The 23580-nt window shown below is 41.5% G+C and overlaps 1 protein-coding gene across 1 annotated transcript in view; it reads left to right on the forward strand.

The window, feature by feature from the left end:
- Positions 1-1672: 1672 nt before the first annotated feature.
- Positions 1673-23580, forward strand: part of PDE6B (phosphodiesterase 6B) — a gene marked incomplete at its 5' end in the record, with an annotated part of 35681 nt that continues 13773 nt past the window's right edge. Inside the window, 17 exons of the mRNA XM_084628569.1 lie at positions 1673-2095; positions 3728-3880; positions 5518-5607; positions 6852-6992; positions 9169-9243; positions 9321-9385; positions 10619-10685; positions 10837-10884; positions 11063-11212; positions 12441-12584; positions 13645-13710; positions 14895-15041; positions 17039-17146; positions 18792-18901; positions 19919-20006; positions 21189-21289; positions 22049-22156. Coding sequence (XP_084484695.1) covers positions 1673-2095; positions 3728-3880; positions 5518-5607; positions 6852-6992; positions 9169-9243; positions 9321-9385; positions 10619-10685; positions 10837-10884; positions 11063-11212; positions 12441-12584; positions 13645-13710; positions 14895-15041; positions 17039-17146; positions 18792-18901; positions 19919-20006; positions 21189-21289; positions 22049-22156 — 2084 coding nt within the window. The remainder of the gene's footprint in view (positions 2096-3727; positions 3881-5517; positions 5608-6851; positions 6993-9168; positions 9244-9320; positions 9386-10618; positions 10686-10836; positions 10885-11062; positions 11213-12440; positions 12585-13644; positions 13711-14894; positions 15042-17038; positions 17147-18791; positions 18902-19918; positions 20007-21188; positions 21290-22048; positions 22157-23580) is intronic.

Here is a 23580-nt window from a genome sequence, read left to right on the forward strand (position 1 = left end):
GGTGCTGACGTTGGATTCAAAGAACTAAAACTATGTCGGAGACACAGAGCGCCAGAGGCAAAGGAATTCCACACGCACCTGCATCAGCTAAATGCCCTGGACCAGACATCTTATCTTGATACGTGTTAATGAACTCCACATCAAGCTGCCACAGAAGGCAGAAGCGGATAAGTTCGGGACTGGCTCAGTCTCAGTGCCTTTCAAGCAGAGAACAGTTTTGAACAAGAGGTTTGACTGTTTAATGAGTCACACAAGCAGAGAGCATGTTGAAATACCAGTTCTATGAATGCATTTCAGGGGCTCACTAAATAGCTTAGCTTTTGAAGCGTAGCTGTAAAGGAAGATTAGACGTGCGTCCTTGATACCCTATAAAGACCTTTTTTCTTGCGCTGCTTTTTTTTTTTTTTTTGCCTTGACCTCAGCCATGTAGTTGTCCCTCTTTCCGTATCTGAGATGTGGGTAGCAACCTTCATAAACTTCAATGAAGAGGTGGAAAGTTTTGGTGTCTCTTAAAGTCATCTTTTTCACTGATGCTCAGAACCCTCAAACTTTTACTGGAGTCCCACTGCGCTAAGTATCATGACCTAAAGGTGCTTGTGATTCCCCCACACACACACGCAAGCAGCTACAAATATACAATTGTGGTGGCCAGAAAGTTGGGTCACAGCCCCCCATGGAATATCTGCAAAGATGCTTATTTTACCTGGACCCAGTACTGATTTGTCATGGATTGGGAATGTTGGACAAACTGCTTTGCTACAGACCACAAGCCCAATGTGGACTGGACTGTTTGTGAACGTTTGAGACTGTAAGTTGTTTGTGGCCAGGACTAGATATGTAAGTGCCTGAGCACAGCAAGAAAGGCTCTTCATGGAATCATTTCTATTTCAGCCAGCAGTAGGACAATCTGTTTCCTACAAAGAGAATTGGCTCTATTTGCCACTCACTTTCAGTGAAAAATGGCTGATGTAGTTGGGATCCAATTTGCCAGGGCATTTAGGCTCTTATCTGATAAGAATCAAACCGCCATTTGTTTTTAGGATCACTAATCTATAGCCTTAGTAGAGTGGCAGTAAACATGTGGGGCTGTTATAAACATCTTATGCCAAGCCTTTTCTATTCAACCTAAACAGATTCACTGACAGATTTAACGTTCACTGAAGTCTATTTCTCTGAGATCTTCTACAAGCATAAGAATAATAAGATGAGCATCTTGTTAGCTAGGGATTAGACCTGAGCAGTGTATATTTAATTAGACTCTAAAGCGCTTATTTCATTGTTAGCGAGGTCTACCGGAAAGAGAAAAACCAATATAACCATTTCAGTAAAATTAATACATCTGTATCATCTAAGAAAAAGTGAGGGTGTTCTTAAATATTCTAAAAAAACCCAGCTTGCATGTAAGGTAAAGGGGAAATTTTTTCTTGTGGCTTTAGTATGGGTCATTTAATCTGTTTGCTTAAGACCTGTCCTCCCACGGATTCACCTTCAACACTATTCTAATGACATTCACTCTTAAAAAGTATTGTCAACCCCTGACCATTCCAGGGGCAGCGTCGTAGAGCATTAGAACGTCTTGTTTGGGAAGCACACCGGAAGGAGGAACACTTCTCAGAAAGATCGTATTCCTGGGATAACATATCCCAAGATCTGGGAATCTAAGAGGTTCACCATGAGTCTGAAGGAAGATGATGTGGAGAAGTTTCTCGATGGTAACCCTACTTTTGCCAAGCAATATTTCGATAAGAAACTGAGACCAGAGCCACTGAGTAGCATTCAGACATCAGAGGAGAGCGAGATACTTTTTGAGTTGATTCAAGACATGCAGGAAAGCATTAACATGGAGAAGGTTGTTTTCAAGACTCTAAGAAGAATCAGCTCTCTCATCCACGCAGAGCGCTGCAGCCTTTTTATGTTCAGGCAAAGGAACGGCACACCAGAGCTGGCTACCAGGCTTTTCAATATTGAGAAAGACAGCATGCTGGAGGAATGCTTGGTGTCTCCAGATTGTGAAATTGTTTATCCTTTGGACATGGGCATCGTGGGGCATGTTGCTCAAACGAAGAGAACTATAAACATAAAGGATGTCAATGAGGTTGGTTTTCCATTGGTTTGTTTCTTTAATGGAAGATTCATAAAAACTATCAGGGTTTGTAGAGTTAAGGAAATGATGAACAGGGGTAAGAGAAATCAAAGGTGTAGAAGTCTCATTTACTATACCAACCATATGGCTGAAAACGGAAGTTATGGTTGTTATGATTACTTTAAAAAACCCACAACTTTCCAGTTTATTCTGTGAAATAGATCTCTGTTATGAATTAATAATTGAATGGTCAGACCGCGCGGTCTGAGAACAATGCCTTGTATCACGTAATATACTGGCTCAAAATGGGAAATTCATCTAGTTTAAAAAAAAGTCATTTTAGCGGAGAGACTGAAACACTTGCTACAATCTAACACTGCGCTGAGTGCACCCTGAGGCACTGAACAGAAAGTTCAAGCCCTTAGAATGAGTCCAGGAATATTTTACCACCAAGGAATTGTTTTCTATCTCAGGTTTCTAGCATCCAGTGCAGGCCAACTGTTTTTCAGAGGTAGTTTTGTGAGCCAATGATTAGCGCAATCCTTAGCAGTGATAAGTGAATTCTCATCAGAATCCGTGAGATATAAACTTTGCCCACACATCTCACTATTCTTATTTTTATAGCCTTATTTATAAGTGAGCATTATATACCCTGGTTGAAGAAACTGAATCTAAACTGAATCCTGTGTATAATCTGTGTTATAATCTAAAATCCATGTGACCCAAATATGATAGCTAGGATTAGTTCATATATACTTCTTTCATAACTATTCAGCCATCTGTCTGTTCATTCAGCCAAAAGCTCATCACTTGGTATCCAAATGCCTAAGCAAACTTACTTACAGAGTAAGACCTGTCTTACAGAGTAGCATGTTAAGTGCTGGCTTGGTTTTATAATCATTCATTGCGCTAAGAGCAAATGAGAGGAAAGTAATATTTTAACAGTTATATTTGCCATTACTCTCTATTCTGCATTTCAGAGCAGGGTGCTCTCTGGGAAAGCTCCATATCTGGTAAGTTTAACCTGAAATAATAAAAACAACGAGGAGTCCTTGTGGCACCTAAGGGACTAACAAATTTATTTTGGCATAACCTTTCTTGGCTAAAAGCCACTTAATCATATTTTAGTTTCTAATATGCCACAAGGACTCCTCATTGTTTTTGCCGTTACAGACTAACATGGCTACCACTCTGAAACCTGTCACTTTGACTATTTTCACTCTTCGTACCCAGTGTCTGCCCTCATGGTAGATCCTGCTTATGGAGGGTGAAGAGCAATGTTTGTGTAGATCACTGCTGCTTACAATGCAGACTGCAACTTATTGAAACAATCTGGGCTTCAAGGCTCCTGCTTTCTGTCCAGCTATAGTGCATGGCATCTATCAGGGTGGGAGAGAGACACCGGTAAGCCAAAGGAAGTAGAAGCACAGGTAGATATACCATAGCTACTTGGTAGCATAAGAAAGGAAGTGAGGACTCAAAAAGATTGTTTAGATAAGTATTTTACACGCTTTTTGATACTAGAGATCGGCTTGATGCCCTCCTGAACTTAGATCAGGCAGATCTCAGGGACTGGAGCTCTGGCTAAAAGACTACTTACATTTTGGATTGTATTTTGTTTTTCTTTTTCCCTCTTTTAAACAGTGCACTCAGTTCAGCAGATTTGTTGATGAACTCACCGAATACACTACAAGGAACATACTTGCAACTCCCATTACGAATGGCAAAGATCTCGTTGCTGTGATCATGGCCATTAATAAGATACATGGCACGTTCTTCACCAGCTCTGATGAAAGTGTAAGTGTCCAAAAGAGCCAGAGAACGTCTATTTCTATGATATATAGGATCAGCTAGACTGTTTGTTCGCAAGAGCATACCTACACTCCTGCCAATTCCCTTACTGTAGACCAGTGGTTCTTTTCAACATTTTATGTTTAGGAGGGGCTATGAAATATGACAGTGAAAATAAAATTTCAGATCTCAGAAAAGGCATTCTGTGTTTCTGATTTAAAAAGCTATATAAATACCTCACCTACAGGTCTAAAGCTAAAAGTGTTATCGACCCGTCAGAAGCCCCAGTTTAGCGCGCTTCTCACACTTTGGTAAGTGCTGTGCCAAGCATATGCAACATTTACAATTGACTTCTCTTCAGTCACTACTCCGCCTAACAGAGACCATGAAACAATGGGAGTTACCATACAGGCCTCAACAAGAGTGAGCAGGAAAGGGGAGCTATTACCAGCAGGAGAGCTGGGGGCGGGGGCGGGAAACTTTTGTAGTGATAATCAAGGTGGGTCAGCACTTTACAAGTACACTAGGAGGCGAAATAAACAAGGGGAAATAGTTTTACTTTGTGTAATGAAACATCCACGCTCAGTCTTTATTCAAGCCTAAGTTAATTGTATCCAGTTTACAAATTAATTCCAATTCAGCAGTCTCTCGTTGGAGTCTGTTTTTGAAGTTTTTTTTTGTTGAAGAATTGCCACCTTTGGATCTGTAATCGAGTGACCAAAGAGATTGAAGTCTTCTCCGACTTTTTTTGATGTCTGATTTGTTCTTTTACCTAGAGACGGTCCAGTTTCGCCAATGTACATGGCAGAGGGGCATTGCTGGCACATATCACATTGGTGGATGTGCAGGTGAACGAGCCTCTGATAGTGTGGCTGATGTGAATAGGCCCTGTGATGGTGTCCCCTGAATAGATATGTGGACACAGTTGGCAACGGGCTTTGTTGCAATTAAAACTATTTCCCCTTGTTTATTTCCCCTCCTACTGTTCTTGTCAAGTGCGAGAAAAAGGTTTCCCCCACCCCACTCCGCTCTCCTGCTGGTAATAGCTCACCTTTCTTGATCACTCTTGTTTCAGTCTGTATGGTAAACCCATTGTTTCATGGTCTCTCTGTATATAAAATCTCCCCACTATATTTTCCACTGAACTCATCCTATGAAGTCATCTGTAGGTCACGAAAGTTTACGCTCTAACATATTTGTTAGTCTCTAAGGTGCCACAAGTACTCCTTTTCTTTTCGCGGATACAGACTAACACGGCTGCTACGATAAAACTTTTAAGTCTAAAGCTTATATAGTAGGGATCCGCAGATAACCAGTAGAATGTGTAAACGGGTACAAATCTATTCAAAAGTTGTTTGGAGTCTGCAAATGAAACAAGTTTGACAACCTCTGCTGTAGACCACAGTGTCTGTGTGGTAAAATAGGCTTACATTGGTGCAGCTTACATCAATAAAGTACCAGGAGCAATCACACTTGTAACAAGGCTCTCCTTACAAAAGCACAAAGCAAAGCATAGACACGGGTTGGTTGGTGTGCGTTTGAGTGACAGACTAACCTCGTTGTAGAGGTACTGGTGAGGGTTAAACTCAACCAGTGATTTAACAGGGTCACTTATTAAACACAATGATTGTTTTCCATTTCAGCTTTTCCTGAAGTATCTGAATTTTGCCTCCTTAAATCTGAAAATTTATCATTTGAGTTATCTTCACAATTGTGAGACTCGACGAGGCCAGGTAAGATTAAAAAGGCCAATCCCAGTAACTCTTGTCTAGGTTCACAGGTATTTCTCTTCTGCCATCAACAAGTTTCACTAGGATCGGAATGGGCACTCACATAGGTCAGCTGAGGGCAGGATTAGGGATTCGTTTTTCTGAGTGGTAAAACTGTTTGGGTACTCTATTAGTAATTTTTATTTATAAGATTATTTAGCATTCACATTACTTGCTCTTTAATTCCGTTAAACAAAAATGTTAATTATACATAATTACTAAGAAACTGATTTTTTTTGCTTTTATACAGTGAACGATTAACTAATACGTATTAATATTGGAGTTTTAACTATAGCAGTTCGGGTTGATAGGAGCAGGGGAGCAAGACTACAGAGGGGCGGAAGGAATATATCCTGGTAATAGTATATTTCAAAACGTGCAACTGAAGTCAGGAGTCATTAGTCTCTACTGTCAGCAAATAGCTGCGCTACTTTTGACAAAGTCATCCCCGTCTCAGGAGTGGGTGAGTCATTCCCCTTCCCCTCCACCCTTTTTGGCGGTTAACAGAGGAAAGAAAGACAGGTTACTACTGTTACTAGTTATCTTAGTAATGTCGTAGAAGGTTGTGTTATGACTCAGTATGCGTATCCAAGTGTGGGATCAGTATGGTTCCACCTGATGGAACTTGGGCTTTGGTTTTTGAGGAAGAATTATTTTTGGGATTCAGTTTCCTACTGTAAATAACTTTAAGATTGCGAAGGCTTCAACTCAAACGTTTGAAAATTCTAGAATTAACATTGCCTGGACAAACCTAATTTTGTTTTCTAGTGCACAAGCCAAATTAAGGATGTGCAGGCAACATTAATTCTAGCATTCCTAATTTAATTGGGACCTTTCCAACATTAATACTAGTTTAATATATAATTTTTGCGATGCAATATTTTACTTCAAGTTACTAACAGAACAGACAATTGCCACTGCTAATGAATTTTAAAAGAGTAGATAATTTACTTAATTTCGGACTATTCAGTTTTGCATTACAGAGCTCGAAAGTGGATTTTACAAAATGCTGAATGTTCTTTGAACTCTGCTCCCAATAAGGTCAATGAAAATGTCTCACCCCGCTATTCAAGCTGAAACACGTAGTTAGAAAACTTTAAAATACTGTACTGTTGCATTTCTAGAATGCTAAGTATTATTCACGTATTGTCTCAAGTATAGTTAGCTTTCCGGGAGGAACGATCTACAGAATTGATTCTATTCTTCAGGTGCTGTTGTGGTCAGCGAATAAGGTATTTGAGGAGCTGACGGATATCGAGAGGCAGTTCCACAAAGCTTTTTATACAGTGAGAGCATATTTGAACTGTGATAGATATTCAGTGGGCCTTCTGGATAGGACCAAACAGAAGGTGAGGATTGGGGGGAGGGATAGCTCAGTGGTTTGAGCATTGGTCTGCTAAACGCAGGGTTGTGAGTTCAATCCTTGAGGGGGCCATTTGGGATCTGGGGCAAAAATTGGGGATTGGTCCTGCTTTGAGCAGGGGGTTGGACTAGATGACCTCCTGAGGTCCCTTCCAACCCTTATATTCTATGATTCTGTGATTCATATGTAGGGCCAGATAACACAAGAAGGGGCTTTAGATTTCTCCTAAAGGTGAATTTGGCAATTTCTGGCATTATTTTTCGGCTTCGCAGCCTATGAAATTTCAGAGTGCAATCCAGACCAGTGCGGGGCAGTATTACTCCTGCCCTGCAACCTGGGGCGCCTCACAATGGGTTACTGTTTTAGTTTCCAACTTGGGTTGCCGCTCATCATGATGGTCACATCCTGAGTGTCTGTGTGTAGCAAGAGCCCTGGTACTGACGCTCTGACCCCAGGAGACTGTCAGGAAACGCCAGCCAGCTTTGGCCTCCACCACCCTTTGTTCTCACTTGTAGGGTGACCCAACTCACTCCCTGTCCTGGATTTTCTCCAAAAAAACTCTCTTTAGCACTGTCCAGCTAAGGTCCTGTCTGCAGATCTGTTTTTTTTCTTGCCAAGAGGCCACTTTATAGCTGATGGCCCATCAGAGGTGCTGAGAGCTAGAGCCATCAGCCTTTGTCTAAGATCTGCTAGACCAGTTCTGCTTAATTGGCACTACTTAGATTTGAACATGCGCCACCAATGTAATTTGGGTGGAAAATCATAACTTTACATATAATGTACCACGATATTATTGACCAGCACATTAATAATTTTCAAAGACCTTACTAGGCATATTTTGGAAAAGATTATTATGAGTGGGCGCGGTGTGAATACGGGGGTGCATTTGGTGACACAGTGACAATACAAATCGGTTCTGGATCATGATTATCTAAATGGAAAGTATAATGCAAATGCGATAGGGATTTGTTCGGTGGATGTATAAGTCTAGGCTTGGCTCCGAAGTGATTCCAAATTAATGTAATGCCACCTTATGAAGTTTGTTTTTTTCATTCTGCCTTTTAAAAACCCAGGCAATTATACGAAGTAGATTGAAATGCCAGCAAGGTTACCAAGTCAAGCATTCCAAAGAAAGTGCCAGAATGAAGGTTGCTCGTGCACCTTCAGTTCAGTTCCCTGGTCTGAATGCCTGAGGATACCTTTGCCTCATTAAATATACAGGATTGTGTGGGGAAGGAAGCTGCTCTCTGCCTGTCTGGTTGCAGAGTTTGGAAGGTGCGCACTGAAAAGGCAGGGGATTGCAGGAAGACAAAAGATGGCTATTCATCTGAACACGTATCTAGGAAATAGAATTCTTTTCCTGCCTCAGCTGCAGAATTCCTGTGCGATGTTGGACAACTCACTTGCATTAGCCTTTTCACAGATGGTCACTCATTCCGTGTTTCGCATTTTATGGGTGTTTGACTTGAGGCCCTTGTGTCAGATTTGATGAAGTGTTGATCACAGTCTGCAACTGCAGCCAACGGGAGCTCAGCCGTGAACTCATTAAGTGCTCCATGGTGCTAAGTACTTTGAAAAAAATCAGACTTTAGGTATCTTCAGTTGGGCACCCAAATTACTTTAATCTCTGTGCCTCAGTTCCTCATCTCTACGGTGTGGATTATACAGTGTGAAAATAAGGCATTGCTCTATGTGAAGCTTCAGCTACTATCTTGAGGAAAAGCACAGAAAACCTTGGCAGGAAATTAATAATTCTGCCTTCAGAACAGGGTTTGACTAGGGTTCAGCACATGAGGCCTGGCAACATACACTGAACAACAAGAAGAAAACAATATGTTTGAGTAATTGTTCATCCTGTGCACTGATTGAAACGAGGTCCTGTGGAAATGAGCCCGTTTAATCAAATGCTGTCTTATGCACATGTACAAAGGGGCCAGATTTAAAGACTCGCAAATTACCCTATCTCTGGCATTTTCCTAAAGTTTGAGTGCTTGAATTGGCAACATAAATGTTTTTAAAGTAAATTATGGTTTAATTTAGAGAGCATCGCAGAGGCAAATTATAATAGCGGTAGTAGAACCCCACCTTTTCCTATATCCTAACACAGATACACTTATTTATATTTATTAAAACTAAAACTTTTGGGGTGTTTTTTAAAACAGGAATTTTTTGACTTGTGGCCAGTTCTAATGGGTGAAGTTCCACCTTATTCCGGACCTCGGACTCCAGATGGCAGAGTAAGTGAATGACCTACTAATCTCCTTCCCCTGTTTACTCTCACCACGAGCTTGAACCAGGATTTTTTTCTTTGTAGGAAATAGTCTTTTACAAAGTCGTTGATTATATCCTACATGGAAAAGAAGATATTAAAGTTATCCCGTGAGTAAGCAACTCTAGTACCATGTCTAGTGCTATTTCCGTTGACTATCCGTAACACAGCCTGATAAGATCTGAATATCACAGGGTCACAGCTGAAGTAACAATGGAACATGGACTTGTAGGGTTAAACACATATCAGGGTTAAAAAGGTTGGTTGCCTCTATTTATCCGGAATTCATAATATAATTTAACAAGCAGGCCCCATTATCACCGTGAAGGCACCCACTCAGAAGTAAAGTCAGCACTTCTGTAGATACAAGTGCATTTCTATCCGCTTCTGCTCTACATCACCAGTTTTCTCATCCTCCCATTCAAAAGTCCTTTCTCCTGCCCTTTTCACTCTCTGGTAGGATCTCTGTCCCCCATCTCTTAGGCTTCGCGTAAAAGCCAACTCTTCCTCCTGTGCACTACGTCCAGGCCCAGTAATTCCTGTTTACGATGCCTGCCCATGTACCATACTGCCTCCCTTATCAGCCCTTGGGTGCCTCCTTCCACTTTGGTCTCTGCTTTCCTCCATGCAGTCCCCCATAGATGACATGGCCAGGCGCTCTCAGTTCGTCAATATAGCTGCCTCTCCTTGTGAAAAATTTCACCTTAGTCAGAGCACACCAGTACTAGTAGCACCACTGTGCAACAGCGAGTACGATACCTAGCCTATTTTTTAAAAACCTATGGCTGGAAATCTTGACTAAATCTGGGTCATCTATTGCTTTGTATCTGTTTACTTTTGATGGTGAGCTCCTCCACAAAGTCTGCAAGACTAAAGGACTGTTACATTTCCCTTCTTTCCACACTGCCCCATCTTTCTTTCTTTCTTTCTTTCTTTCTTTCTTTCTTTCTTTCTTTCTTTCTTTCTTTCTTTCTTTCTTTCTTTCTTTCTTTCTTTCTTTCTTTCTTGTTGAATATTGAAGTATTAAACCACTAAATACACAACCAGTATCATTACCTAGTAACACTTTGTTACAGACAAGATGAAAAACTGGGAACTGACTGGAATACTCATGCAATATTGAAACCTCTGAATCTTCAAACTCATCACTTGCTTCATCTGTCCATAAGACTCTGAGCCTATGAATTTTAACTCACACAAGTAGATCCTTTGAAATCAACAGGACTACCTGTCTGACTAAGGATTAGATGTCTAAGTGCGTGTTGCATGATTAATCAGATATGTTCCAGCTCCACAAAAATCTCCAGGAAATATATATATTCTCCATCTTTTGTTTTATTCAGAAATCCAACAGCAGATCACTGGGCACTTTCTACTGGACTCCCAACGTATGTCGCTGAAAGTGGCTTTGTAAGTATTTTACAAGGGCTTCACTGTGGATTTCCGAAAGTCAAATTAATTTATCCCCTTTAACTACCTTTAAAATTGACTGTTTTTGAAAGGCGGTAATTGAACTTTATGCAACCTTTTTGTAAAATGAAATATTTTTATGATCTTCTAGATCTGCAACATTATGAATGCCGCTGCAGATGAGATGTTTAAATTTCAGGTACTGTGAAACTTGGCACAGCTGTTAAAAACAGAATTGTTAACATAAATGTAATTTACGTTATCTTTTTTGTACGTAGAAACTTTTGGCATTACTGAGTTCACTTAAGAAAAGCACTGGAGCATTTAGAAAATACATTTTATAAAGTTAACGTCTTTCTTCTTGCTCTTGCTTCAAGGAAGGTCCTGTAGATGACTCAGGCTGGATCATCAAAAATGTATTATCTATGCCAATAGTAAACAAAAAAGAAGAAATTGTTGGTGTTGCCACATTTTACAACAGAAAAGACGGGAAGCCTTTTGATGAACAGGATGAGACTCTCATGGAGGTACAAGTGGTTACCAGCTCCGAAAGTAGCTTAGATGTTAAATGGGAACCCTGCTTAAGACTCAGTAATTCTTAGTAGTACATGTGGTCTCCAATATTGTGCACCGCCCCCCATATATTTTCTTTGTTTGTGGAGTGTAACTCAGTAGCTCTAGGTCTCAGAAATTGCTTCATATAGAGATTTTAGGCAATTGAAGAGTTCGTGGTAACGTGCCCAAATTCTGAAGGGAATTGTACAACACGTGACTAGCATTTTGAATAGCTAGATCTTGTGCACGCATGCAGAACTAGCAAAATCATTTGTAATATCACCATCAATTTATTGCCATAATATTGCCAAAGCCTGACTCCTTGGCCCTCTACAGTGAGACACATTGTGCAGCCTGGACATACAGCTCAGCTGTGTATGCTGACAGTAAATGGCTCTTTGGGCAGCTGCAGGGCACCTATGCAGCTGCCTCAGTTTTTTGGAGCACAGCACATTTTCAAAGAGTTTTAAGCCAAAAGAAACCGCTTTCCTTTGAGGGCTGTTGATGTATTTCCAGCCAACCAGCGGGACAAATGTTCCCTTAAAGGATGAGGTCTTTGACTCTTTAGATAATCACAACAAAAAGGAACTCAAGACAGATACTTCCAGTAAAGTCCAGTAAAGTTACTTCCAGTAAAGTCGAGACCTAACTTTGTTTAACAACCTGTTATGTTGTCAGTCTGTGTCCCAGTATCTCTGCTGAATGATTCGTCTTGCAGTTCTTATGTCTCCCTAGAGAAAAAATGATTGTTATCGTTAAAGTTTTAAGCTTGATCCTGAAACCTTTACTCACAAGTAATTATTACTCGCAGGAGTAGTCACAAAGGCTACCAAGGCATTACTCACTCAAGCAAGCATTCTCACTCAAAATTTGCAAGAACAGGAAACTTTGTTACTACTCAGCAAGTGGAAAGGTTCCTCTTCCTCAAAGAGCAACTTGGAATGCCAATGAATTTAATGGTAGTATGGCAGTTTCCGGTCGCAAATTAAAACCACCTTACTAGCTATTTATAGATTTTGGGCCATATACACTAAGCGACTGTACTGTCTTTTTCAGTAAACTCTGGGAGGAAGCTTTTTGTAATAAATCTTTTGGTAATAAGATGTGTTAAAGTATGATGATATTTTCCCTAGAAAGGGCAATCAATGACATACTTTAAAGTGCTTAAGGATTGTTCCATTGTTTCTTATCTTTTTTAAGTCTTTGACCCAGTTCCTGGGCTGGTCTGTCCTCAACACGGATACTTACGATAAGATGAACAAGCTGGACAATCGCAAGGACATTGCTCAGGACATGGTGTTGTACCACGTGAAGTGTGATAAGGATGAAATTCAGGAAATCTTGGTACTGCTTTTCAGTTTATAATTAGAGAAAAAATATCACATGCTTAAATAGGAACTCCGCCTTCAAGAACTTGAATTTATTTAGCATGTTTTGTTCCAAAGCGTGTTTTACTACGTGTACTTCTAAGGCATACCTCACCACAGAGTCAGCTTCCATACATAATGCCCCCCCCCCCGCTCAATTGTCTCCAGCCCTAACATTGGCAGAGCTGTGATACAACCTTTAATAGGTACAGATCCATGTAGCTATTTCCAGGGAGCCTCCAGAGCTTCATTACCTAAGGCCTGCACAGAGAGATGGTTCTTGATATGTGTCTTGAAGCGGATCTGAAAGAATGGCATTGCTGAAGAACTTGTGCAATTAATTTTAAAGAAGCTTCAGACATAGAGGTACACTTTATCATTGCGATGCCGTCACCTCTGGGGTTTGAGGGCAGCAGCCCTGTGGCCAATCAGTCGCTCAGCATGCTACACTATTGTCTGGCAGCGTTGTAAGCCGTTAGCTAAGGAAAAGCAAATGGTCAATACTTAGCATTAAGAATATATTTCAATGCTAGCCTTACAAACTCACAATAGGGTCAGAGAATTAAAATGGGTTCTTTCCTTCTTGGGCCTTATCAGGGATAAGCAGTTTTGAGGGACAAATCAATTCTTCACTACACAACTCCATTAGCCATAGGGCCGTTTCCACAGATTTCAACGAAACCAAAGTCTGAGAGTTTAGCTGAGCCTACAGGACCTCTACTCCTTGTGATGAGGCTTGAGACAGAGAATCCATCTTGAGCATCAGTCCCCAGAGTGAGTTTGGAGGACATAGGTTTTCCACTTGACAATGGAGCCAGTTCTCTATTGAGATGAGAGTGATGCCCTGCACTTGGGAACCCACCCCGGCACTCAGAGTCACTTTATAAGTAAAACTGCCCCTTAGGAAAAGAAATCTAAGTAATGTTCAGAGGATAATGTGTGTTTGAAAGTTGGACTAACTACCGCCCAAAACGCATGCAGCTTTAGAGATGACTGTGGTGTGGCTAGTAAAATTAACATGTGCGTGATCTCTGTAGCCAACAAGAGAGAGGCTGGGGAAAGAACCAATGGAATGTGAAGAAGATGAATTAACGGTATTACTGGTGAGTTCCCATGCACCGTTGATTTCACAGTAAAGGCAAATAAGAATGCGTTTGGCAGATGTAGGAGAAAGCTAACCAAATTATTATATTGAGACCCCCCCCTCAGCATAGTATCTGCTTGTCTTCCAACAGAAAGCAAACAACTCCCTCCTTCCCAGACGTACACACAGTCATATCGCTTAGCCTAGGATAGGTTACAGAGTAACAGCCGTGTTAGTCTGTATTCCCAAAAAGAAAAGGAGTACTTGTGGCACCTTAGAGACTAACCAATTTATTTGAGCATGAACTTTCGTGAGCTACACAGCTCACTTCATCGGATGCATACTGTGGAAACTGCAGAAGACATATACACAGAGACCATGAAACAATACCTCCTCCCACCCCACTGTCCTGCTGGTAATAGCTTATCTAAAGTGATCATCACGTTGGGCCATTTCCAGCACAAATCCAGGCTTTCTCACCCCCCCACCCCCTTCCAAAAAACCACATACTATTGCCAGTACAAGAGTGAGTTTGTGTGGGGCGGGGGTGAGAAAACCTGGATTTGCGCTGGAAATGGCCCACCTTGATTATCATGCACATTGTAGGGAGAGTGGTCACTTTCGATGAGCTATTACCAGCAGGAGAGTGAGTTTGTGTGTGTATCGGGGTGGGGGGGTGTGAGAAAACCTGGATTTGTGCTGGAAATGGCCCACCTTGATTTTCATACATATTTTACAGCGAGTGGTCACTTTGGATGGGCTATTACCAGCAGCAGAGTGAATTTGTGGGGGGCGGGGGGCAGAGGGTGAGAAAACCTGGATTTGTGCTGGAAATAACCCAGCTTGTTGAAAGCGCATGCTCAAATAAATTGGTTAGTCTCTAAGGTGCCACAAGTACTCCTTTTCTTTTTACTTTTGACTCTGCCATATGAAATCCACTTGGAGAGGAAGATCTCTTCCGCTAAATCCCTGCAGAGAAAACCAAATGGACTGTTATTGAAAGAAACAGTTTTGCCTTTATTGTTACCTAAAAGGTACACTGCAATACTGATAGTTGAGTAATCTGAGAGAATGCAGAAGCAATAATTTGGTGCCCTTTTGGAGAAGACCTAGGTGGTTTTTAATTTATTTATTTATTTATTTATTTATTTTTGCGGAATGGCACACCCAGCACGGAAACAAGTCAATCTGTTTCTTTTTCAGAAAGAAGAACTGCCAGACCCCCTTGAGTCTGAGATCTATGAGTTCCACTTCTCCGATTTCAATTGTACAGAACTAGAGCTTGTGAAGTGTGGAATTCAAATGTACTACGAGCTTGGGGTGGTGAAAAAGTTCCAGATTCCACAAGAGGTAGGTGTCGACTTCTGGTGAGATGTTACTGAATGATGCCTGGGGACTCCCAAACTAGTTAAGTTCCATTGGGATGGTAAGGTGCCTATTGGAAGGGTAAATTGGCTATAAGGAAGAAGTTGAAAGCCAAGAGCATCTTTTGCATTACCTTCCTCTGCGTCAATACTGGAAGCAGTAGTGTCATCAAAATGCTATTACAGCCTGGCAAGTGACGTTTATTGCTCTCTAGTTGTAACTGGCTTTGGTAGGTCTGCAAACTCAGAGTAACGCCGCAGATTCTCCACTGTCCTTTTTCGGTAGTTATTTACTTCGGTAGTCATTTACACCTGGACAAACAGCAACCACTATTTTAAGAGAATGGAGGATTCTGATTTGGTACAATTTTACTCAGGTTAAGTGAATATAAGACGAAACATACTGGATCAGATCTAATGTCCATCTAGCCCAGGATCCCGTCGTGTGACAGTGGCCAGTGCCAGGTGCCCCAGAGAGGAGTGATTACAAAATGTGTCAGGCAATGGAGACTCTGAGTGCCAAATGAGTTTTGTTGTCATCACTAATAGTTTTCGTTCTACCTTAATAAAACAAACAGCTAAATCCCAGAGATTTTTCGAAAACCATAATAGGGCAGTGACTGTATGATAGGCTCAACGTTTTACAGAGTCTCTGCACACAAGTCTGAGAACACGTCAACTCTCCCCACTCATTCACTTCAGTCAGAACTGTGGAGGCTTGATAGAACAGAGGTGGTACTGATAACCTTGCCGAGATTAGTGCTTAATGAGGCTCAGACAAACTTGCAGGTTTGCTTTGTTAACATCCATTAGCACCGCTGGAGTTTAGAAGCAATGTACATGTTTATTCTGGGTATTCGCCAAGCTCTAAATAAGGTTGGGAAGAAACTTCTTCTTGGAAGCATCTGCTACCAGTCACTGTCAGACAGGATATCAGACAAGAAGGGATCACTAATCTGCTCTTTATTATTAACATTACAACTTGATAGTAAAAAGTAGGCTTCCTACTTGGGCCAAGAACGACAGCTCTATTTGCTAAGTTTTCAGGACTAACTTGCTCTGAGCTAGAAAAAAAATCACTCCCTTTTTCTTACTCACATGCACCATTCACCTCGCATACCTTTGTGACAGAGCCGGGAAAAGAGCGAGAGGGGAAAAGACTGATTCTAAACAGGGCTCATGTCTGTAAGTAACATATTACTTTGCTACTCTACTACCAGAGCCTTCTGAAGCATCTAGTCCTTTGTCTGAAAAAGCTAATTCTTAACATTACTGTAAGGTGGGAATTCCACAGGAAAGAGCGTTACTAACGATCATAAATGGATTCTTTCGTTTTTTTAACCAAGGTGCTATAAAATATTGGGTCTATAGAGAGAAAATAAAATTTTAAAAGTTTATTGCTAAGTGTATCACAGTACAATCACTATGTCACGCAATTGCTTTTGTCAGCCGTAACTCCAAGCTTGCTATGTAACCATACACATCTTTCAAAAGAAGGTTCTAGGTTATTAATCACAATATTGAAATGGTAGGACAAAATATAACAGAAAATGGATCTCAGGGGTGGCATTAAGAAACAGTGAACAAACATATTGACAGAGTCAGACGGTACCCATAAGACATCCCCAACAGAAAAAGTAACAGAATGCCACTAGCCATCAGCTACAGGCCCAGACTAGAACCTTTCCAGGGCATCATCAAGGATCTACAAAGAAGGGTACCGATCATGAAGGACGATTTCCCCCTAGTTTACTCAAAGCTTCTTGTCAACTGTTTGAAATGGGACACTGGGACACTCTCATTATACCTGCTCCTGTATCTTCCACTCCATGGATCTGATAAAGTGCGTTTTAGCCCACGAAAGGTTACACTCAAATAAATATTAGTCTCTAAGGTGCCATAGGGATTCCTCTCTGTTTTTGCTGATACAGACTATGACGGCTACAACTCTGAATTCTGTTCACTGTTCTTCTATTTGTACAGGTGCTTGTAAGATTCATGTATTCTGTCAGCAAGGGTTACAGAAAGATTACGTACCACAACTGGCGGCATGGCTTCAATGTAGCACAGACTATGTTCACGCTTTTAATGGTATATCTTATGTACAACTACTATGTTTTCCCTTTTAACTCCGCAGCATAGTTCTATTTACAGCGATTCATAAGTTGTCAGTAGGAATCTAATGAGTTTTCTTACAAGTATCTGCGAATATCCTTTCGGGGAAAAGTCTTGTTCATAAACTATACAAAAATTAATCCGGGGAACTATTCACACAAGGCAAGTGGATTTCGGACCTCGTCTAGTGTCTGGTCCACATGAATTTATGACCCTGATATTATTTTTAGGTGATGAACATAGTCCTTTAGATCTAACAGCAGAGCCTCATACACCCAAGAACAGCTGTTCTCGCAGAACCTTTCCCTTCAAGGAAGTTTATTAACAACAACAGTCCAACTTGAGTGGTCTTAAATGGAGGAGAAAACAAGACTAGCCACACTGAATGCTTTTATGATGTAGCAGGACCGGCTCACTTTCTGAAGTGCTAGGGAGCTGCAAAAGGAATTCGACATGGTGCCTCCGTGAATTCCCCTGGGGCTACGGGACTCCACGCCAGGTTCAACAAAGAGCTGTGCTTAGACAGTTTCAGCCCACCCAAGGGAGGTGCTTCTCCTCTGAGTCCATCTCGAGAGGGGATGGGTGTGGATATATTAGCTTAGCTCAACATGTCATTCAGATTCTACGGTGATAAGTAACACCGACACATAAAGATATCTCCTATATGTAACTAAGATAAAACATATGCTGATCTTGAAATGTTTTCCCCCTTTCCTTTCTGCAATTCTTGTGCTTATTCTAGTGTAAGTTTAACGCCCTCGTGGCCAAGATGGAGTCTGCCCTGCAGGCAACTCTGTCCAAGAGACGGCGCGAGCAGGAATGCAGCGGGAAATAGTCCCTCCACCCCAGGAGCACCTGGTCCTAATCCGCAAAGTGAACACACACACCAAACAGGAAAAGTACAATGCAGATAATTAAGGGAGATATTAGCTTACAGAGGGATGAGAGGAGAAAAACAACAAGGGGGAGCAGTAGAACGGGGTTACATCCAAACTAATGGTAGCACAGTCTGAAAGGGGAGACACCAGCAATATGTCTCCACGCAGCGATCAGACCTCCTGAGCAAAGAAAAGTCTTGGGTGCTTCTGGTCCTCTTAAGCGCCAGTATACTTTCCCCAACAACCCCCTCCGGGGCCTTCTTCTGCCGCTCCCTGCAAAGCTACACCGAGCAACAAGCTCCCCACTTAACTAACTAGCCGCCTCCATCCTTATTCCCAAGCAGAGTTACAAGCCCCAGGACTCACAGACCCATGCGTCTCTGAGGAGAAGTGACAGAGAAGGCCTGTCCTTCTGGGGCGATTCCTCCCCGCATAGTGTTCCTCCTGGTTCCTGTCCTGGAGTGTCCACTTTTGGCCGCCCTCTCCTTCCCAGGATTCAGGCAGGCTCTGTTTCCTTCACTTTTTGTCCAGGGCCCCCCCAAGACTAAAAATATTTAAATGGGCCATGTTCTCTCAACCCCCAAGGGCTTACACTGCAGTGTGTCTTGTATCTAGCTTCACAAATTCCACGCTTAGTTCCTTATTTGTGTTTAGCGTAATAGACTCCTACTCACCTAGCAGACTCACTCTGACTTAGTGTCTATCAGAAAGACTAATGAAAGCTTGTGATTCTCTCCCCGTAGACTGGCAAACTGAAGCGTTACTACACAGACCTTGAAGCCTTTGCTATGGTAACTGCAGCTTTGTGTCATGATATTGATCACAGGGGCACCAACAACCTTTATCAAATGAAGTAGGCACTTTTCTATTGCTTTTCTAAAGTTTCCATTCATTGTGTGCATATAGTCGTGGAGTGGGATCGAACTGAATTCACACCACATCTAGCCTCTTCCTACTGTCTAACCCTTGGAACAACTCCCTCGCTTCGGCAGGCCACTCCTGCTCTTTGTTTTCCTATTAGGACGGTAGACTCACTCTATCTCAGTGCTACGGAAGCAGAATTTCTATAGCGCGGGCAACTGGTGTTTGGCCAAAACAGCAGTTCGTTTTTTAAGATGGGACATTCCGTTAGAGGTGGAGGCCAAATGCTACGCATGACCCCCGAAAGCTTGTGCTTCAAAGTGGGAGCCAGGAGTGACCTGGTCAGAACGAACCCGCTGGGTTTCTAAGCAGCAAGTTGGATCAGTGTACCATGGATAGTTACTCTTTGCTATTACATCAGACATTCTGCTCATGGGTATAGTCTAAGGGAAAGCACACAGCCAAGAGCATCACACAACCTCACTATTGCAGTGGCTGGACGAGTAATGCACCCGCATGGTGCTTGCTGGGTTTATCACCCTAGTGCGCTCATGAAGTGGTGGGCCTCGCTCACACCCACTTCCTGTACAGGATTTAGCTTTGTGCAAAGATTTGACCGTCAGGGATTCGACCCCAGGCTTTGCACTGGGATAAAATCTAGGAAAGTGTGCAAGGACTACTGCTTTTGCTGTTGTTTTAAATCAATAAAATATCTTGAATTTGTAAAGTAGAATAAACTTGTTCACGTTTATAAATGAGGGCCAATTATACATGAGTACGTGTTTAGATGGCTCACAAGTATTGCAGTGACGAGTGTTACAGCTCATTAAAAAGCCATAAGAATCTTTTGATCAATTGATAAGCCAGTTAGTTAAAATGTTCTCAGTTAACCCTTTATCCACTAGTTAAACCTAGATCTAAACCGTAAAAACCAAAATATTAAAATAAGACACATTGTAAAACTCATTAGCCTTGCATTAACTTTTGAATTTTTTATTTACACAATTAGATCTCAACATCCGTTAGCAAAACTTCATGGTTCATCAATTTTAGAGCGACATCACTTGGAATTTGGAAAGTTCTTGCTTTCAGAAGAGGTTTGTAATGCACATTTTTATAGAGGCGTTTTATTTGCTTTCAGTTGAATTTTAATTATTCAACCCTGTGCAGTTTCACTTTGCAGGGGATTGTCCCAACATTTTTCTTGGGTTCAGACCTCTGAGGACTTGAATTTATTCCACCAGGTCAGTTAGAGTTTTACATATGACCCAACTTCAAAGTCAAAGTGAGATTCGGTTAAAATGGCAGAATTTCTCTTGGCTTCGTGGTGAAACCATGCAGAACTAAAAAGTTCAGCTGCTTTCCTGTCAAAGCTGTTTCACTGTCCCTACCGTAATGGGGCTTCAGGTGCTACGGCAATATAAAAGCGAAACAAATCAGCTTTGCCGATTGCTCTAGATACTTGTGAGCCTTTTCCCTTAATACTGTCCATGCATGTGATGGAACTGAAACCAGACGACATGGGATTCATGAAGCTCTAATCCTGTAAAGGAGACTCTTCAATTCCCATGGTTTATCAGACACTTCCAAATAGCTGAAGCCTCTGAATACTTCCCTATACTGCAGACAGTCCCTCTAACGTGAACTTTCAATCCTCTAGCTAGAAACAGTGAAAGACATACCTGCAATTTCTGCAATTTAATATGTTCAGTCTGTACATAAAAATACTTTGCACTTACACACAACACACGCCATCTCAGGCTCTCACGGCACTTTACTAGTTTGCCTCACCATTTTTTAATGAGATAGGCTTGTGTTGTTTCAATTCTACAGAAAGGGGGAAATGGAGGTGCAGAAGTTGAGTGAGTTGCCCAAGTTTTAACAGGGCCTCTGTAACAGAATCAGGGGGAGACTTTGACCCAAAGCTCACAACTTTCTTAAGTGAGAGGACTCGGAACCCACAACACCGATTGACTGGCTTTCCTTCCCCCTATATGGGCCAAATCGTAACAAACTCAGTTTAACTTTTACCTCGAGCAAACGCCTATTGAAACAATGGGGATCCAGTAATATCCTGAGTCAGTACTTCAGAGTACTGGGCCCCATCCCATGCCCATTTAAATCATTAGGTGTCTTTCCATGGACCATGGGTATTGCATTGAGCCCAGTATTGGGTATTTCTGTAGCTGGACAGGTTGAACAACGAATTAACGCCCATATTCTGGATAAGCAATGCACGGGATGTCCAGAATCACATACTAAACATTGTTTTCCTTTAGTCGCTAAATATCTACCAGAATCTCAACAGGAGACAGTTTGAGCACGTGAATCATTTGATGGAAATTGCGATCATAGCTACGGACTTGGCACTTTACTTCAAGTAAGTGAGTCATAAATTAGTGCGGTGTAAATTTTACCTGACATTGCAACAGCACAACTTTTCAAATTGTAGTTACAAAGCGTCAACCTCACGAAAACCTATTTTTGCAACATTTAAGTGATTTAAAATTATTTACAATAAATACTCTATCCTAATTAAAAATTCAAATAAGAATACATCGTTGTGGTGGGCACTTGGCTGGGGAAACGTAGCCAAAAAGACATTGGTGTTTGAAGGTATTAACTCGAGAGAGTTGTGCCAATCAGTTTATACACACAATCCTGAGACATGTTTGATGTTGTCTCGCTGACATTGCAACAGTGGGTGCTATCCCTTAATGGGCATTACAAGGGACTTGGCCTGGGCCTAGCTGGCAGTTAGTGATGGAAAAGTGGGAGGTGAAATCCAGAAACCTACTCCCCTAGCTCCTATTCCGTTCCTCCTCCGCCTCCCCACAGTTGGGTAGTCGTTTGTCAACCCCTACTCGTCATGCTCTTGCGACGAAGATCCTCCCCCTCTACTCCTGCTTCTGCACAATGAGCAATGTAGAAAACAGGGCTTATCCAGTGCTCAATGGAATTAATGGAAAGACTCACTGGCCTCTGACCATTGGAGGGTAGCAGCATTTAGGAGATCATTCCTCGTAGATAAGAAATTGTTGAAAAGAGGGATTGCTCAATGGTTCAATGGGAAAACAAAATGAGGTCTGATATCTCCATATTTAATGCTTTCATATTCCTACCTCTGGGTGTTTTGAAGAAAGAGAACTATGTTTCAGAAGATTGTTGATGAGTCCAAGACGTATGACAATGAAAATGCCTGGACTGAATATTTGTCTCTGGAAACGACAAGAAAAGAGATTGTCATGTGAGTAAATAAAAATCTCTTGATAAGCAAATGGTAAAGTGACAACTATGCCTCTATTAAATAAGTGTCTATTAAGAATAGATTGCATAGCATGCGGTATTTCCTATAAGGAATATTACGCTAACAGTTTAGTATTAAAGGCCTCTCGGAGCCAAAGATGCTTTGCATTCTGGGTTATTCTTGAAAAGAAGCCAGAAAAAGATATTAATCTCTTTTTATCTTCCTCTATACTAAAGAATTATATGGACACATAGCAGAATTTTGTTTAAGTGTATGAGTAGGATGAAGTCACATCTAGATATGTGTCAAGTAATCTTTATATTCAAATTCTAATTGCAAGTCTCCACTTTTCTCTTTTAAATTGCTTATTAAGTTTGCATGTTTTTATGGCAACTTTCAAGATTAAGAGAATCCGATGAGTTTTAGGGTGCAGCCATTCCATAACAAAAGCTAATGTTATTGCAAGCCCCAAGCAGAACCAGAGAGTCTACTGATGAAAAGTTGCAAGAAGTCTGCTTTGGCGTAAACTCTAAGGGAGGCCAAAGCCTCCCTATTGATGAAATCAAGGATAAGATTTGGAAAACAGAGTGCCATCCAATATTAATCTGAAGCCTGGTATACACCTTAACTTACAAATAATAGCTGCTCTGCCCTTTCATTGCTATAGCTAGTGTCTACACCACAGGAACATAGAGCAACCCTCATGACTGGCGAGAAAAAGTTGAAAACAAGAAGCAAGTACACCCTGAAGATTCACACTAGAAGGCAAATAGAAAGAACACAACTTTTACTTTTTAAAAAAAAATCAGGATTTTTAAGCTAAAATGATTTCTGAATCCTTGGGGTTAACAGTACCAGAGAGCTAGAATAGCACAGAGGCCTGAATGCTGACCACCTGTATAGAAGTGACCCCCCCCCAACACAGGGTGGGGAAGAGTCATACTGTGGGAAGCTCTGATGATGCCAAAGACCACGCCCAATAACGGTCAACTGAGTCAGGAGGTTTGTGGTGTGGGAGTCATAGGGAAGAGAATTAAAAGAGATTCCATATGAGAAGGGCCTTATCAAATTCACGGTCCATTTTCGTCAATTTCCGTGTCACAGGATTTTTAAAATAAATTTCATGATTTCTGCTGTGTTATAATTGTAGGTTATTCTGTGTGGGAGGGGTTTGCGGTACTGCTACCCTTATTTCTGCGCTGCCACTGGCTCTGTCTTCAGAGCTGGACCCCCAACCCATAGCTGCTTCTTCAGCCGCCCAGCTCTGAAGTCAGCGCAGAAATAAGGGTGACCACCTAAAATAACCTTGTGACGCACCTGCGACCCCTTTTGGGTCAGGACTCCCAATTGGAGAAATGTTGGTTTCCCCATGAAATTTCTCTAGTATTGGGTAAAAGCACACAAAGTGACCAGATTTCACTGTC

Source organism: Lepidochelys olivacea (assembly GCF_965140295.1).
Source record: "Lepidochelys olivacea isolate rLepOli2 genome assembly, chromosome: 5".
In the NCBI taxonomy this organism is placed as follows: Eukaryota; Metazoa; Chordata; order Testudines; family Cheloniidae; genus Lepidochelys; species Lepidochelys olivacea.